The sequence below is a fragment of the Dromiciops gliroides genome, chromosome 1 (assembly GCF_019393635.1).
Source record: "Dromiciops gliroides isolate mDroGli1 chromosome 1, mDroGli1.pri, whole genome shotgun sequence".
NCBI lineage: Eukaryota > Metazoa > Chordata > Mammalia > Microbiotheria > Microbiotheriidae > Dromiciops > Dromiciops gliroides.
The window spans coordinates 571,558,698-571,572,295 of record NC_057861.1 but is presented as its reverse complement, the minus strand read 5'-3'; the positions used below and the strand labels follow the sequence as shown (position 1 = coordinate 571,572,295).

The following is a 13,598-nucleotide window of genomic DNA, read 5'->3' as shown; positions in this document are numbered from 1 at the left end:
CCCCCCACCTGGGCCACTGCTACTCAAGCATACCTCCTGGTTCCCAGCAGGGGTGAAAAACCCAAGTTCAACCTTAGCACCAACATAGACCCCTGTAGTCTCCCCCCTGCCCAGGGCTCAGCCCTCTCACCAGACTGTGAGCTTAGTTCCAGGCAACACTGGCGTTTCAGCTGATTCAGAGACTCTGGGGTCTCATTCTCTGGTGAGGCCTTCCTGGGACTGGATCTGTGTCAGGGTGACTGTGGGTTTGGGCTCCACTCCTGTATCAGCAGAGCAGCTCCCTCCTTCTGACCTTCCAAGCCATTCTTGGTTAGAAGATGATTTCAGCACATTCTTCTGTGGGTTTTGTTGCTCCAGGCATTGTCCTATGGCATTATTTGGATGTTTTTTGGAGTTATCATTTCATGAGTTTGAGAGCTCACTCTATTTTTTTTAATAAGTTGAATTTTTGTAGAATGTCTACAATTCTAATACGGAATAGACTGATAGTGATAGAAATGGAGATGGGACATGTGGAACCACTCAAACCAAACTGTAAAATACAAATCATTCATGAAAAAACGATTTCTATTTCTACCTCTAATTGGGATGACTGCTTGGCATTAAAAATATTTTAAAATCTAGGTCAATCAACTCAGTGAAATTTTTGAGCTATGTGAACAAAAAAATTGTTTTTGGTAGAGTTTTTTTAATGGTGGATTTTTAAAATAAATAAATTTCAAAGACTTGTTGATCTAAGGAAGTCAGGAGAAAGAAATTCTTTCTAAAGTTCAAAATCTAGCACCTACCCTACAATCTATGGTTTAATAGGATTGTCTGGGACATTGAGAATTTGTTACCACAGTCATAGACTTAGGGCTTTCCTTCATGCCTCAAATGCTCTCCATCTTCATCTTCAACCTACTAGTTTTCCTGGTTTCCTTCAAATTCTAGCTAGTATACTACTTTGGGGGGCAGGGGGACAATGAGGTTTAAGTGACTTGCCCAGGGTCAAGTAAGTGTCAAGTGTTTGAGGCAGGATTTCACCTCAGGTCCCCCTGAATCCAGGGCCATGCTTTATCCACTGTATCACCTAACTGCCCCTAGCAGTTACTTTCTATAGTAACTACTTTCTACAGGAAGGCTTCCCTAATTCCCTATTGCTAGAGACTTACCTTTGTTGACTATCTTTAATATATTTTGTATATACCTTGTTTTATATATAAGCTTACATATGAGTTTATATAGAATAGGGAATTTTAGGCGGCTTTTTTTTAATTCCTCATGCTTAGTAGCAGCTTAATAAAAGATTATTGATTAACCAATAGCCTGCATCCGTCAAAGGCAACACTTGAACACAGATCTTCCAGGTTAATCCCTATCCACTGGGGTCAGCAATAGTTGTCTTGCCACTGTTCTCCAGTGACTCTGGAGGAAAGATTATTTTGTGCAACTCTGCCTCACTTAAATCCAATTCACTCTCAAGTTAAGGCATCACCCTCATGAAGTCATTAGTCCTCTTTGAGAATGATGAATGAATAACAAACAATCCACTATGGCAGATGATAATTGAGAAAAATCCAAACACAGGCCTTTAAAATTTTTCTTTATAGCTATAAAGTTATTATATTAGTTTAGAAACATAAAGGTATTTTATTTACCTTAGTTTGCTAAAAAAAAAAAAATCCTCATGTTTGGCATCCACAGAAATGTGGAAGAAGAAATGGAAAAAAACCCTGGACTAGAAAATCTTTTTTTTCCTCTTCCCTCCCACATTTTCCTTCCTAGTTTTTCTTCCCTTAGATTTACCATCTATACTTTTGTCATAATAGTACCTCTTTATCTTCCTCTTTGAGGTCCAAATTCTGGATTAATGTTTTTTGTCTTCACAGGATGGCAAAGAATCTTGGTGAGGATGGAGGCGGGGATGACAACACTTTCAATTTCAGCTGGAAAATGTTCACAAGCTGGGACTTCCTGATTGGTAACCCTGAAACAGCAGACAACAAATTTAACTCCATCATAATGAACTTTAAGGTAAAGGGATTTTTTCTACTGAATTTCTGGGAGCAAAATCTTGTTATCCCATTACCTCCTGTGGTCTAGCAAAATATCCCCAGGATAAAAGGAAAGATTGTCTACCAGAATCTGGGGGCAGTTCCTGTTGTGGTTAGAGAAAATCTGATAACATTTTCCAGCATGTCATAGTATTGTCCTGCTTCCTCAATTTTCACAATAATGGACAGGAAATGAGAAATTCATCATTCATGATTTTAACACTAGAACAAAGGCCAATGATTCAAAAAAGAACAGTAGACTTGGAATTAGGCCCAACTGTACCACTTACAAATTCTGGGACCTTGGGGTATATCCTCCTCAGTCAGAGGTAGTAGAACATTGGATATCAGCCTCTGAGTCAGGAAGACTTGGGTTCAAATCCTATCTCTGAAGCATAAGGAACATGTGACATTAGGCACATAACAAAGACTAAACTATTAGACAGCTGAAGATCTGCAATGGCAAAGAACATTTCCTCATTGAGTTCCCTATCCCAAAGCAATCACAGGTCCAGATTCTACCCTTCTCTCCCCCACAGCCACCCCACTTGTACTATCTACCTCATGTAGCTATAATGAGGAAAGCACTTTACAAACAATGAAAAAAAATAAAGGTGAGTTATTATTGCAAGAAAGGCCTTTTTCTTTTTTTGTGAATTTCTTTTTTCTTTAAAGTAATAAACATTTTTATGTGTAGTTTTAGCTTCTAATTTTTATCCAACCTTCCCTCCGTCCCCTTTCCCCTTCCTGAGGCAGTAAGCAATCAGATATGGGTTATACATGTAGGATTATGTAAAACATTACCATATTAGTCATTTTGTATAAGAAAGCTTGAATAGGGGCAGCTTGGTGGTGCAGTGGATAGAGCACTGGCCCTGGAGTCAGGAGGACTTGAGTTTAAATTCGGCCTCAGACACTTAACACTTACTAACTGTGTGACCCTGGGCAAGTCACTTAACCCCAATTGCCTTACCAAAAAAAATAAAGAAAACAGAAAAAAAGAAAAGTTGAATAAAAGAAAAAATGAAAGAAAATGAAGAATAGCATGCTTCAGTCTATGTTCAATAAATATCAGTTCTTTCTTCGGAGATGGATAGTATGTTTCATCAATAGTCCTTTGTGATTGTCTTGGATCATTGTATTATTAAATAGTTAAGTTATTCACAGTTCTTCATCAAACAATATTGCTATCCCTGTGCACAATGTTCTCTTGGTTCTATTCACTTCACTATACATCAGTTCATAGAAGTCTTTCCAGGCTTTTCTGGGTTCTTTTTCTTTTAGAATTTTATTTTCCCAAATTACATGTAAATACAAATTTTGACATCAATTTTTTTTTTAGTGAGGCAATTGGGGTTAAGTGACTTGCCCAGGGTTACACAGCTAATAAGTGTTAAGTGTCTGAGGCCAAATTTGAACTCAGGTACTCCTGACTCCAGGGCCGGTGCTTTATTCACTGCACCACCTAGCTGCCCCTGACATCAATTTTTAAAAAAAAACTTTGTGTTCCAAATTCTCTTACTCCCTCCTTCCCCCTCCCCACAAGAACTCACGCAATTCAATATAAGCTATACATGAGCACTCATGCAAAACATTTCCACATTAGCCAGGTTGTGAAAGAAAATAGACAAAAATAAAACAAAAATTATGCTTCAATCTGTATTCAGACATTATCAGTTCTCTCTCTGTAGATGGACTGCAATTTCATAAGACCTTCAGAGTTGTCTTGGATCATTGCAATTGCTGAAAATAACCAAGTCATTTACAGCAGATCATCTTGCAGTATTGCTATTATTTTGTATATAATACATTTCACATTGCATCAGCTCATGCAGGTCTTTCCAGGTTTTTCTGATAGTATCCTGCTCATTATTTTTTTTATACTAAACTACATTTATATAGTACTTTAAAGAGAGATTTGCTTACAATAAACTCATGAGGTTGATTCTTGCAACAACAGTAATAGATAACATTTATGTAGTACCTTATACCTAAGAAAGAATTTTCTTCACAGTAGCCCAGCAAAGTAATTAAACCTCATCTTCATCAATTAATTCTCATCATCTATCAGTCCTCATTTTCAATCTTCCTTGAGTAATTCTCATCTTCATCTAGCCTTCATCAATCCATCAATTGCTCAATCTTCTTCATCATCATCATCATCCTCTTACATTACTCTTGCCTCCACTTCAAAATTTTTTTCAGTTACTATTGTTAACTCTTTCCCTCCATTCTATATCCCTCCCCTATGATATTTACTGTATTTTCTATCTTCTTTCACCCTATCCTTCCTCAAAAGTGTTTTTGCTTCTGACTGCCCCCTCCCCCAATTGAGTGTGTACATTATTCCCTCCTTGAGCCAATTCTAATGAGATTGAGGTCTTTGAGCCAATTCTGATGAGTGTTAGGTTCATTTACTGCCCAGATTAAATAAAACAAAACAAAAACAACAATGGGGGCAGCTAGGTGGTGCAGTGGTTAAAACACCAGCCCTAGATTTAGGAGGACCTGAGTTCAAATCTGGACTCAGACAAAACATAATCAATTCCCCGCTGTGTCCTCTGTCTAAATTTATTCCTATCATCTGCCCCAGTACTGAGAATGTTCTTATGAGTTAGACGTATCATCTTCCCATGTAGGAATGTAAACATTTTAGCCTTTTAACATCCCTCTTGATTTCATTTTCCTGTTTATCTTTTTATGTTTCTCTAGGGTCTTGTATTTGAAAGTCAAATTTTCTATTTAGTTCAAGTCTTTTCATTATAATACCTGAAAGTCCTCTTTTTCATTGAAGTTCCATTTTTTCCCCTGAAAGCTTACAATCAGTTTTGCTGGGTAGGTGATTCTTGGTTATAATCCCAATTCCTTTGCCATCTGGAATATCATATTCCATGCCCTCTGGTTCTTTAATGTAGAAGCTGCTAGATCTTGTGCTATCCTGACTGTGGCTCCACAGTACTTGAATTGTTTCTTTCTGGCTGCTCATAATATTTTCTCCTTGACCAGGGAGCTCTGTAATTTGGCTATAATATTCCCAGAGGTTTTACTTTTGGGATCTCTTTCAGGAGGTGATAGGTGGATTCTTTCAATTTCTATTTTAGCTTCTGCTTCTAGAATATCAGGGCAATTTTCCCTGACAATTTCTTGGAAGATGATGTCTAAGCTCATAGTTTTCAGGTAGTCCAGTAATTTTCAAATGATCTCTTCTGGATCTATTTTCCAGGTCAGTGATTTTTCCAAGAAGATATTTCACATTGCCCTCTATTTTTTATTCATTTGGGTTTGCTCTATTGTGTCTTGGTTTCTCATAAAGTCACTAGCCTCTATTTGTTCAATTCTAAATTTTAGGCAATTATTTTCTTCATAGAGCTTTTCCATTTGGCTTTTCAAGCTGTTGAATTTTTTCCCCATGACTTTCCTGCATCACTCTCATTTCTCTTTCCGCTTTTTCTTCTCCTCTTACTTTATCTTCAAAGCCCTCTTGGAGTGCCTCTATGGCCTGAGACCAATTCATATTTTTCTTGGATGCTTTGGACGTAGGAGCCCTGACATTGTTATCCTTTTCTGAGGGTACACCTCAATCTTCCTTGTCACTAAAGAAACTTTCTATGGTGTACATCTTTCTCTATCTGCTCATCTTGCCCATATTTTACTTGACTTTACTCCTTTTTTTAATAAAAGTATTTTATTATTTTCCAGTTACATGTAGAGATCGTTTTCAGCATTTGTTTATATAAGACTTACAATTTCAAACTTTTCTCCCTCCCTCCCCTCCCTCTCCCATCCCCTATTCAGCAGGCAATCCAATATAGGTTTTATTTATATATGTATGTATATGTATGTCTATATGCACATATAGACATACATATACATATACACACATACACATGCATATATATATATATATACATAACAACATTAAACATATTTCTGCATCAGTCATGCTATAAGAGAAGAATCAGAACAATAAAGAAAAACCTCAAAATAGAAGCACCAAACACAAAAGCACCAGATTAAACAAAACAAACCAAAAACAACAACAACAACAAAAACAACAATGGGGGCAGCTAGGTGGTGCAGTGGTTAAAACACCAGCCCTAGATTTAGGAGGACCTGAGTTCAAATCTGGACTCAGACAAAACATAATCAGCACTAAACACAAAAGAAATAGTATTGTCCAATCAGCATCCATATTCCACAGTTCTTTTTTTTCTGGATTTGGAGAGGGTTTTCCATCATGATTCCCCTGGAACTTTCTTGTACAATTGTATTGGTGAGAAGAACCCAGTCTATCCCAGTTGATCAACACATAATGTTGATGATACTGTGTATAATGTTCTTCAGGTTCTGCTCATCTCACTCATCATCAGTTTATGCAAGTCCTTCCAGGTTTCCCTGAACTTCTCCTGCTCATCGTTTCTTACAGAACAATAGTATTCCATTACATTCATATACCACAACTTGTTCAGCCATTCCTCAACTGATGGGCAACCCCTTAATTTCCAATTCCTTGCCACCACAAAAAGAGCAGCTATAAATATTTTTGAATATGTAGGTTCTTTTCCCTTTTCTATGATCTTCTTGGGAAAAAGACCCAAAAGTGGTATTGCTGGGTCAAAGCTTTATAGCACTTTGGGCATAATTCCAAATTGCTCTCCAGAATGGTTGGATCAGTTCACAGCTCCATCAACAAAGCATTAGTGTTCCAATTTTTCCACAGCTTCTCCAGCATTTATTATTTTCCTTTTTTGTCATTTTAGCCAATCTGATAGGTGTCAAGTGGTACCTCAGAGTTGTTTTAATTTGCATATCTCTAATTAATAGTGATTTAGAGCATTTTTTCATATGGGAATAGATAGCTTTGATTTCTTCATCAGAAAACTGCCTGTTCATATCCTTTGACCATTTCTCAATTGGACTTGGATTCTTATAAATTTGATTTTGTTCCCTATATATTTTAGAAATGAGGCCTTTATCAGAAGTATTGTCCATAAAAATTGTTTCCCAGCTTTCTGCATCCCTTCTAATTTTGGATGCATTGCTTCTGTTTGTACAAAACCTTTTTAATTTAATGTAATCAAAATCATCCATTTTGCATTTCATAATATTCTCTATCTCTTGTTTGGTCATAAACTGTTCTCCTTTCCAAAGATCTGAAAGGTAGACTATTCCTTCCTCTCCTAATTTACCTATAGTATCACCTCTTATGTCTAAATCATGTACCCATTTTGACCTTATTTTAGTATAAGGTTTAAGATGTTGGTCTATGCCTAATTTCTGCCATACTGTCTTCCAGTTTTCCCAGCAGTTTTTGTCAAATACTGAGTTCCTATCCCAGAAGCTGGAGTCTTTGGGTTTATCAAATACTACATTACTAATGTCATTTACTACTGTGTATCCTGTGCCTAGCCTATTCCATTGATCTTCCACTCTATTTCTTAGCCAGTACCAGATAGTTTTGATGACTGCAGCTTTATAGTAGAGCTATAGATTTGGTACCGCTAACCCACCTTCCTGTGCATTTTTTTCATTATTTCCCTGGATATTTTTGAAATTTGGTTATCCAGATGTATTTTGTTATTATTTTTTCTAGCTCTATAAAATAATTTTTAGGTAGTCTGCTTGGTATGGCACTGAGTTAAGTAAATTAATTTAGGTAGTATTGTCATTTTTACTATATTAGCTCTGCCTATCCATGAGCAATTGATATGTTTCCAATTATTTAAATCTGATTTGATTTGTGTGAAAAGTATTTTGTAATTGTGTTCATAGAGTTCCTGGGGTTGTCTTGGCAAGTAGACTCCCAAGTATTTTATATTGTCTACCATTACTTTAAATGGAATTTCTCTTTCTATCTCTTGCTGCTGGACTTCGTTGGTCATGTATAGAACTGCTGATGATTTATGTGGATTTATTTTATATCCTGCTACTTTGTTAATTGTTTCCAGTAATTTTTGAGTTGATTCTCTAGGATTCTTTAAGCATACCATCATATCATCCGCAAAGAGTAATAGTTTTGTTTCCTCCTTGCCTATTCTAATTCCTTTAATTCCTTTTTCTTCTCTGATTGCTAATGCTAACATTTCTAGTACAATATTAAATAATAGCGGTGATAATGGACATCCCTGTTTCGCCCCTGATCTTATTGGGAAAGCCTCTAACTTATCTCCATTACATATAATGCTTGCTGATGGTTTTAGGTAGATACTACTTATTATTTTAAGGAAAGCTCCACCTATTCCTAAGCTCTCTAGGAATGGTGCTATATTTTGTCAAAAGCTTTCTCTGCATATATTGAGATAATCATATGATTTTGCTTAGTTTTCTTATTGATGTGGTTGATTATGTTAATAGTTTTCCTGCATTCCTGGTTTAAATCCCAGCTGGTCATAGTGTATTATCCTGGTGATCACTTGCTGTAATCTCCTTGCTAATACCTTATTTAATATTTTTGCATCAGTATTCATTAGTGAAATTGGTCTATAATTTTGTTTCTCTGTTTTTGCTCTGCCGGTTTTGGTATCACCACCATATTTGTGTCATAAAACAAATTTGGTAGAACTCCTTCTTCACCTATTTTTCCACATAATTTGTATAATATTGGAATTAATTGTTCTTTAAATGTTTGGTAGAATTCACCTGTAAACCCATCTGGCCCTGGGGATTCTTTCTTAGGGAGTTCATTAATGGCTTGTTCAATTTCTTTTTCTAATATAGGCTTATTTAAGGGTTTTATTTCCTCTTCAGTTAACCTGGGTAGTTTCTATTTTTGTAAATATTTATCCATTTAATTTAGATTGTCAGATTTATTGTCATACAGTTAGGCAAAATAATTCCTAATTATTGCTTTAATTTCCACTTCATTGGTGGTAAGATCACCCCTTTCATTTTTGATAGTGGTAATTTTGTTTTCTTCTTTCTTTTTTTAAATCAAATTAGCCAATATTTTATCTATTTTATTGGTTTTTTTTCATAAAACCAGGTCTTAGTTTTATTGATTAATTCTATTCTTTTCTTGCTTTCAATTTTATTAATTTCTCCTTTAATTTTCAGGATGTCTAGTTTAGTATCTAATTGGGGATTTCTAATTTGTTCTTTTTCTAGCTTTTTAAGTTGCATGCCCAATGCATTTATCTCCTTTTTCTCTTTTTTATTCATGTAAGCAGTTAGAGCTATAAATTTTCCCCTAAGCACTGCTTTGGCTACATCCAATAGATTTTGGTATGTTGTCTCATTATTATCATTCTCTTGGATAAAGTTATTGATTGTTTTTATGATTTGTTGTTTGATCCATTCATTCTTTAGAATGAAATTATTTAGTTTCCAATTGATTTTCAGTCTATTTTTTCATGGCTCTTTCTTACATGTGATTTTTATTGCATCATGATCTGAGAAGGATGCATTTACTATTTCTGCCTTTCTGCATTTGACTTTGAGGTTTTTGTGCCCTAATACATGGTCAATTTCTGAAAATGTGCCATGTACTGCTGAGAAAAAGTATATTCCTTTCTATCCCCATTCAGTTTTCTCCAGACATCTATCATGTCTAATTTTTCTCGTATTCTATTCATCTCTTTCACTTCTTTCTTATTTATTTTGTGGCTAGATTTATCTAATTCTGAGAGGGTAAGATTCAGATCTTCCACTAGTATAGTATTACTGTCTATTTCCTCTTGTAACTCATTTAACTTCTCTAAGAATTTAGGTGCTATACCAGTTGGCACATACATATTTAATATTGATATTACTTCATTATCTATAGTACCTTTTAGCAAGATGTAGTTTCTTTCCTTATCTCTTTTAATGAGATCTATTTTTGCCTGTGCTTTGTCCGAGATAAGGATTGCTACCCCTGCTTTTTTCACTTTAGCTGAAGCATAATATATTCTGCTCCAGCCTTTTACCTTTACTCTGTGTGTATCTCTCTGCTTCAAATGTGTTTCTTGTAAACAGCATATTGTAGGATTCTGTTTTTTAATCCACTCTGTAATTCACTTCTGTTTTATAGCAGAGTTCATCCCATTTACATTCACAGTTATTATTACTGACTGTCTATTCCCCTCCATTTTCCCTTTTGTGCTTTCCCCCACTTCTTTCCCCCTATTCCTCCTCACCAATGTTTTGCTTCTTACCCCTGCCTCTCCCAATCTGCCCTCCCTTTTTATCACCCCATGTCTTTTCTTTACCCTTTTCTCCCTTGCTTTTACCCCCTTTCTATCTGTTCCCCTTTCCCCTTCCCCTTTTACTTCCCTAAAGAATAAGCTAAGTTTCTTTATCCAAATGAATGTATATGTTATTCCCTCTTTAAATGAAATCTAATGAGAGTAGGCTTGAAACAATGTTAACCCCTACCTTCTTTCCCTCTATTGTAATAGGTTTTTTTCATATGATGTAATTCACCCCATTCCACCTCCCCTTTCCTCTTCTCCCCATAGACTCCCTTTTTAACCCCTTAATTTTCTTTATATCATCACATCAAAGACAATTTATATTTATACCTTCTGTGTTTAATCCTTCTGTCTGCCTAAATACATCTCCTGTGTAGAGATGTAAACAGTTTAACCTAATTGAATAACTTCTTTTTCCCCTCTTTACCTTTTTAGACTTCTTTTGAGTCTTGTATGTTAAGATTGAATTTTATATTCAGTTCTGGTCTTTTCCTCAGAAAACCTTGAAAGTCCCCAGTGTCATTGAATGTCCATCTTTTCCCCTGAAAGAGAATGCTCAGTTTTTCTGGGTTCTTGGCTGCAATCCAAGCTCCTTTGCCTTCCAGAATATCATATTCCAAGCCTTGCAATCCTTTAATGTTGAAGCTGCCAGGTCCTGAGCAATCCTGACCGTGGCTCCATAATATTTAAATTGTTTCTCTCTGGCTGCTTGGAGTATTTTCTCCTTCACCTGATAATTCTGGAATTTGGCTACAATATTGCTTGGAGTTTTCCTTTTGGGGTCTTTTTCAGGAGGTTATCAGCGGATTCTTTCAATGAAAATTTTATCCTCTGATTCTATAATATCAGGGCAGTTCTCTGTAATAATTTCCTGGAATATGGTGTCTAGACTCTTTTTTCTGATCATGGCTTTCAGGCAGTCCAATGATTTTCAAATTATGTCTCCTGGATCTGTTTTCCAGGTCAGTTGTCTTTCCAATAAGGTATTTCACATTTTCTTCTATTTTTTCAATTTTTTGATTCTGTTTGACTGATTCTTGGTGTCTCATGGAGACATTATCTTCTAACTGTCCAATTTTAATTTTTAAGGCATTGTTTTCTTCAATGAGATTATGCACCTTTTTCTTCCATTTGGCCTGATAACTTTTTTAAGGAATTGTTTTCTTCAGTCAATCTTTGTGCTTCCTTTTCCAAGCTGCTGATTCTTTTTTCATAATTTTCTTCTTTTGCTTTCATTTCTCTCCCCATTTTTTCTTCTACCTCTCTCAATTGATTTTTAAAAACCTTTTTGAGCTCTTCCAAGAAGACTTTTTGTTCTTGAGACCAATTAATCTTCCCTTTTGAGGCTTCACATGTAGGCAATTTGAGAGTATTGTCCTCATCTGAGTTTGTGTTTGCCTTTTCCCTGTTGATACAGAAGCTCTCAATGGTGAGAGCTCTTTTTTGTTTCTTACTCATACTGCAGCTTATTTATTTGTTTATTTATTTATTTAAGTTGAGGTCTGCTCTGGGGGCACCAGGGTCCCTGTTTCAAGCTTCTTGTTCTGGGGTACAGGGGCTGTGTCACCGGCTTTCTACTCTGAGGCCTCTATGGCTTGTGGATTTCCCCTGCCCTGGACTTCCTGTCAGAGCACACTGGGATCAGTAGGCCTGGTCATACCTGACCTGTGTGTGGCTCTCCAGCTGGCAACCTGCCCTCTTGGCTGGTTCAGGTGGGTTTCACCAGTGTCCTGCTGTGCCACCAGATTTTTGCGCCAGGATCCAGGGGCCTCAGTTGCTCAGCTGTGGCCCACAACTTCCTGCTGACTTGCCCGACCCTCTTGGCACTGCACTGCCGTCCTGCTCTGCACCTCCCTTTTGCCCGAGTCAGACTGACCTTTCCTGAAGTCTTCTAAATTATCTCTGGTTGGAAGACTGTGTCTCTCTGGTTCTTTGCAGGTTCTGTAGTTTCAGAATCCGTCTAGAGACTTGATTTAATGTTCTTTTTGAGGGAACAGAAGGAGAGCTTAAGCAATTTGATGGCTACTCTCTGCCATCTTGGTTCCACCTGACTTTACTCCTTCTTAAAGTGGGCCACTGCTTCCAGGCTTCACTGTCCCAACCTTCAGGGGTTCCCAGGTCATACAGTTTAAGGAGAGGCATGTCTTGCAATTGCCTGGCCTGTGCTCTGGTCTGAAAATAACCCCAGGCCTACTTGTTCTTCTACCAGAAAACAAAATTTTTGTTTCACTGAGTTGATGGCTCCCACATGCCTGAGCCCCATCTCCCACCTGGTCCACCACCACTCAAGGCTGCTTCCTGTTTCCCAGCAGGGATAAAACAACCAAGTTCCACCTCAGAATCAGCAGAGACCCCTATAATCTCCCCCTGGCCAACCACTCAGCCCTCTCACCAGACTATGAGCTTAGTTCCAGAAGACACTGGTGCTGCAGCCAGTTCAGAGACTCCAGAGGTCTTTTTCTCTGATGAAGCCTGCCTGGGGCTGGATCTGTGTTGGTTTGGCCTCAGGTTGGGTTCCACTTTTGCCCCAGCACAGCAGATCCCTCCTTCTGACCTTCCAAGCTGTCTTTGGCTGGAAAATAATATTACCCTGTCCCTTTGTGATTTCTGCTGTTCCAGGTATTGTCTTATGACATTATTTGAAGGGATTTAGAGGGATTTGGGGGAGAGTTCTGAGAGGTCACTGCCTGTCCTCCACCAACTTGGCTCTGCCCAGGAAGTCTCCTTTCTAGGCCTTTCTGAAATCATCCTGCTTGTCATTTCTTATAGCACAATAGTATTCCATCACCATCATATACCAGAGTTTGTTTAGCCATTCCCCAATTTATAAGCATCCCTTTGATTTCCATTTCTTAGCCACCACAAAAAGAGTTGCTATAAATATTTTTGTACAAGTAGATCTTTTTCTCTTTTTTGAGATACCACTTAGCAGTGGTATTGCTTAATCAAAAGGTAGTTCTAAAGCCCCTTTGGCATAGTTCCAAATTGCTCTCCAGAATGGTTGGAACTTTCCCCAATTCCACCACCAGTGGATTAGCATCCCACCTAAGAAAGGCATTTTTCAATTTTAAAATTGTTTTTATTTATATCTTTTGTTTTTACATTGCCTAGAATTTTTCCTATATCCCTTTCTTCCTCCTCCCAAAGAACCATCTTTTATAACAAAGAATTAAAGTAAATAAATGAACAAATAAGTAAATAATAAGGGGGAAAAATCATCAAAACTTTTTAATACATAGAAAAAATTCTTATTCTTTCTTTCAATTTTATTACTCTCTCCTTCAGTTTTCAGGATCTCTATTTTAATGTTTAATAGAATTTAAAATTCTAAGCAATATTTCATACCCATGGATATCTCAGCTCAACAAAGGGAAAAGGGGTTAAGCTTTTTCAT

At 37.0% G+C, this 13,598-nt stretch overlaps 1 protein-coding gene across 1 annotated transcript in view; it reads left to right on the top strand.

The window, feature by feature from the left end:
- The window catches only part of TMC1 (transmembrane channel like 1), a 195,530-nt gene that overhangs the window by 142,512 nt on the left and 39,420 nt on the right, over positions 1–13,598 (top strand). Inside the window, 1 exon segment of the mRNA XM_043999157.1 lies at positions 1,872–2,016. Within this exon segment, the coding sequence (XP_043855092.1) occupies positions 1,872–2,016 (145 nt within the window).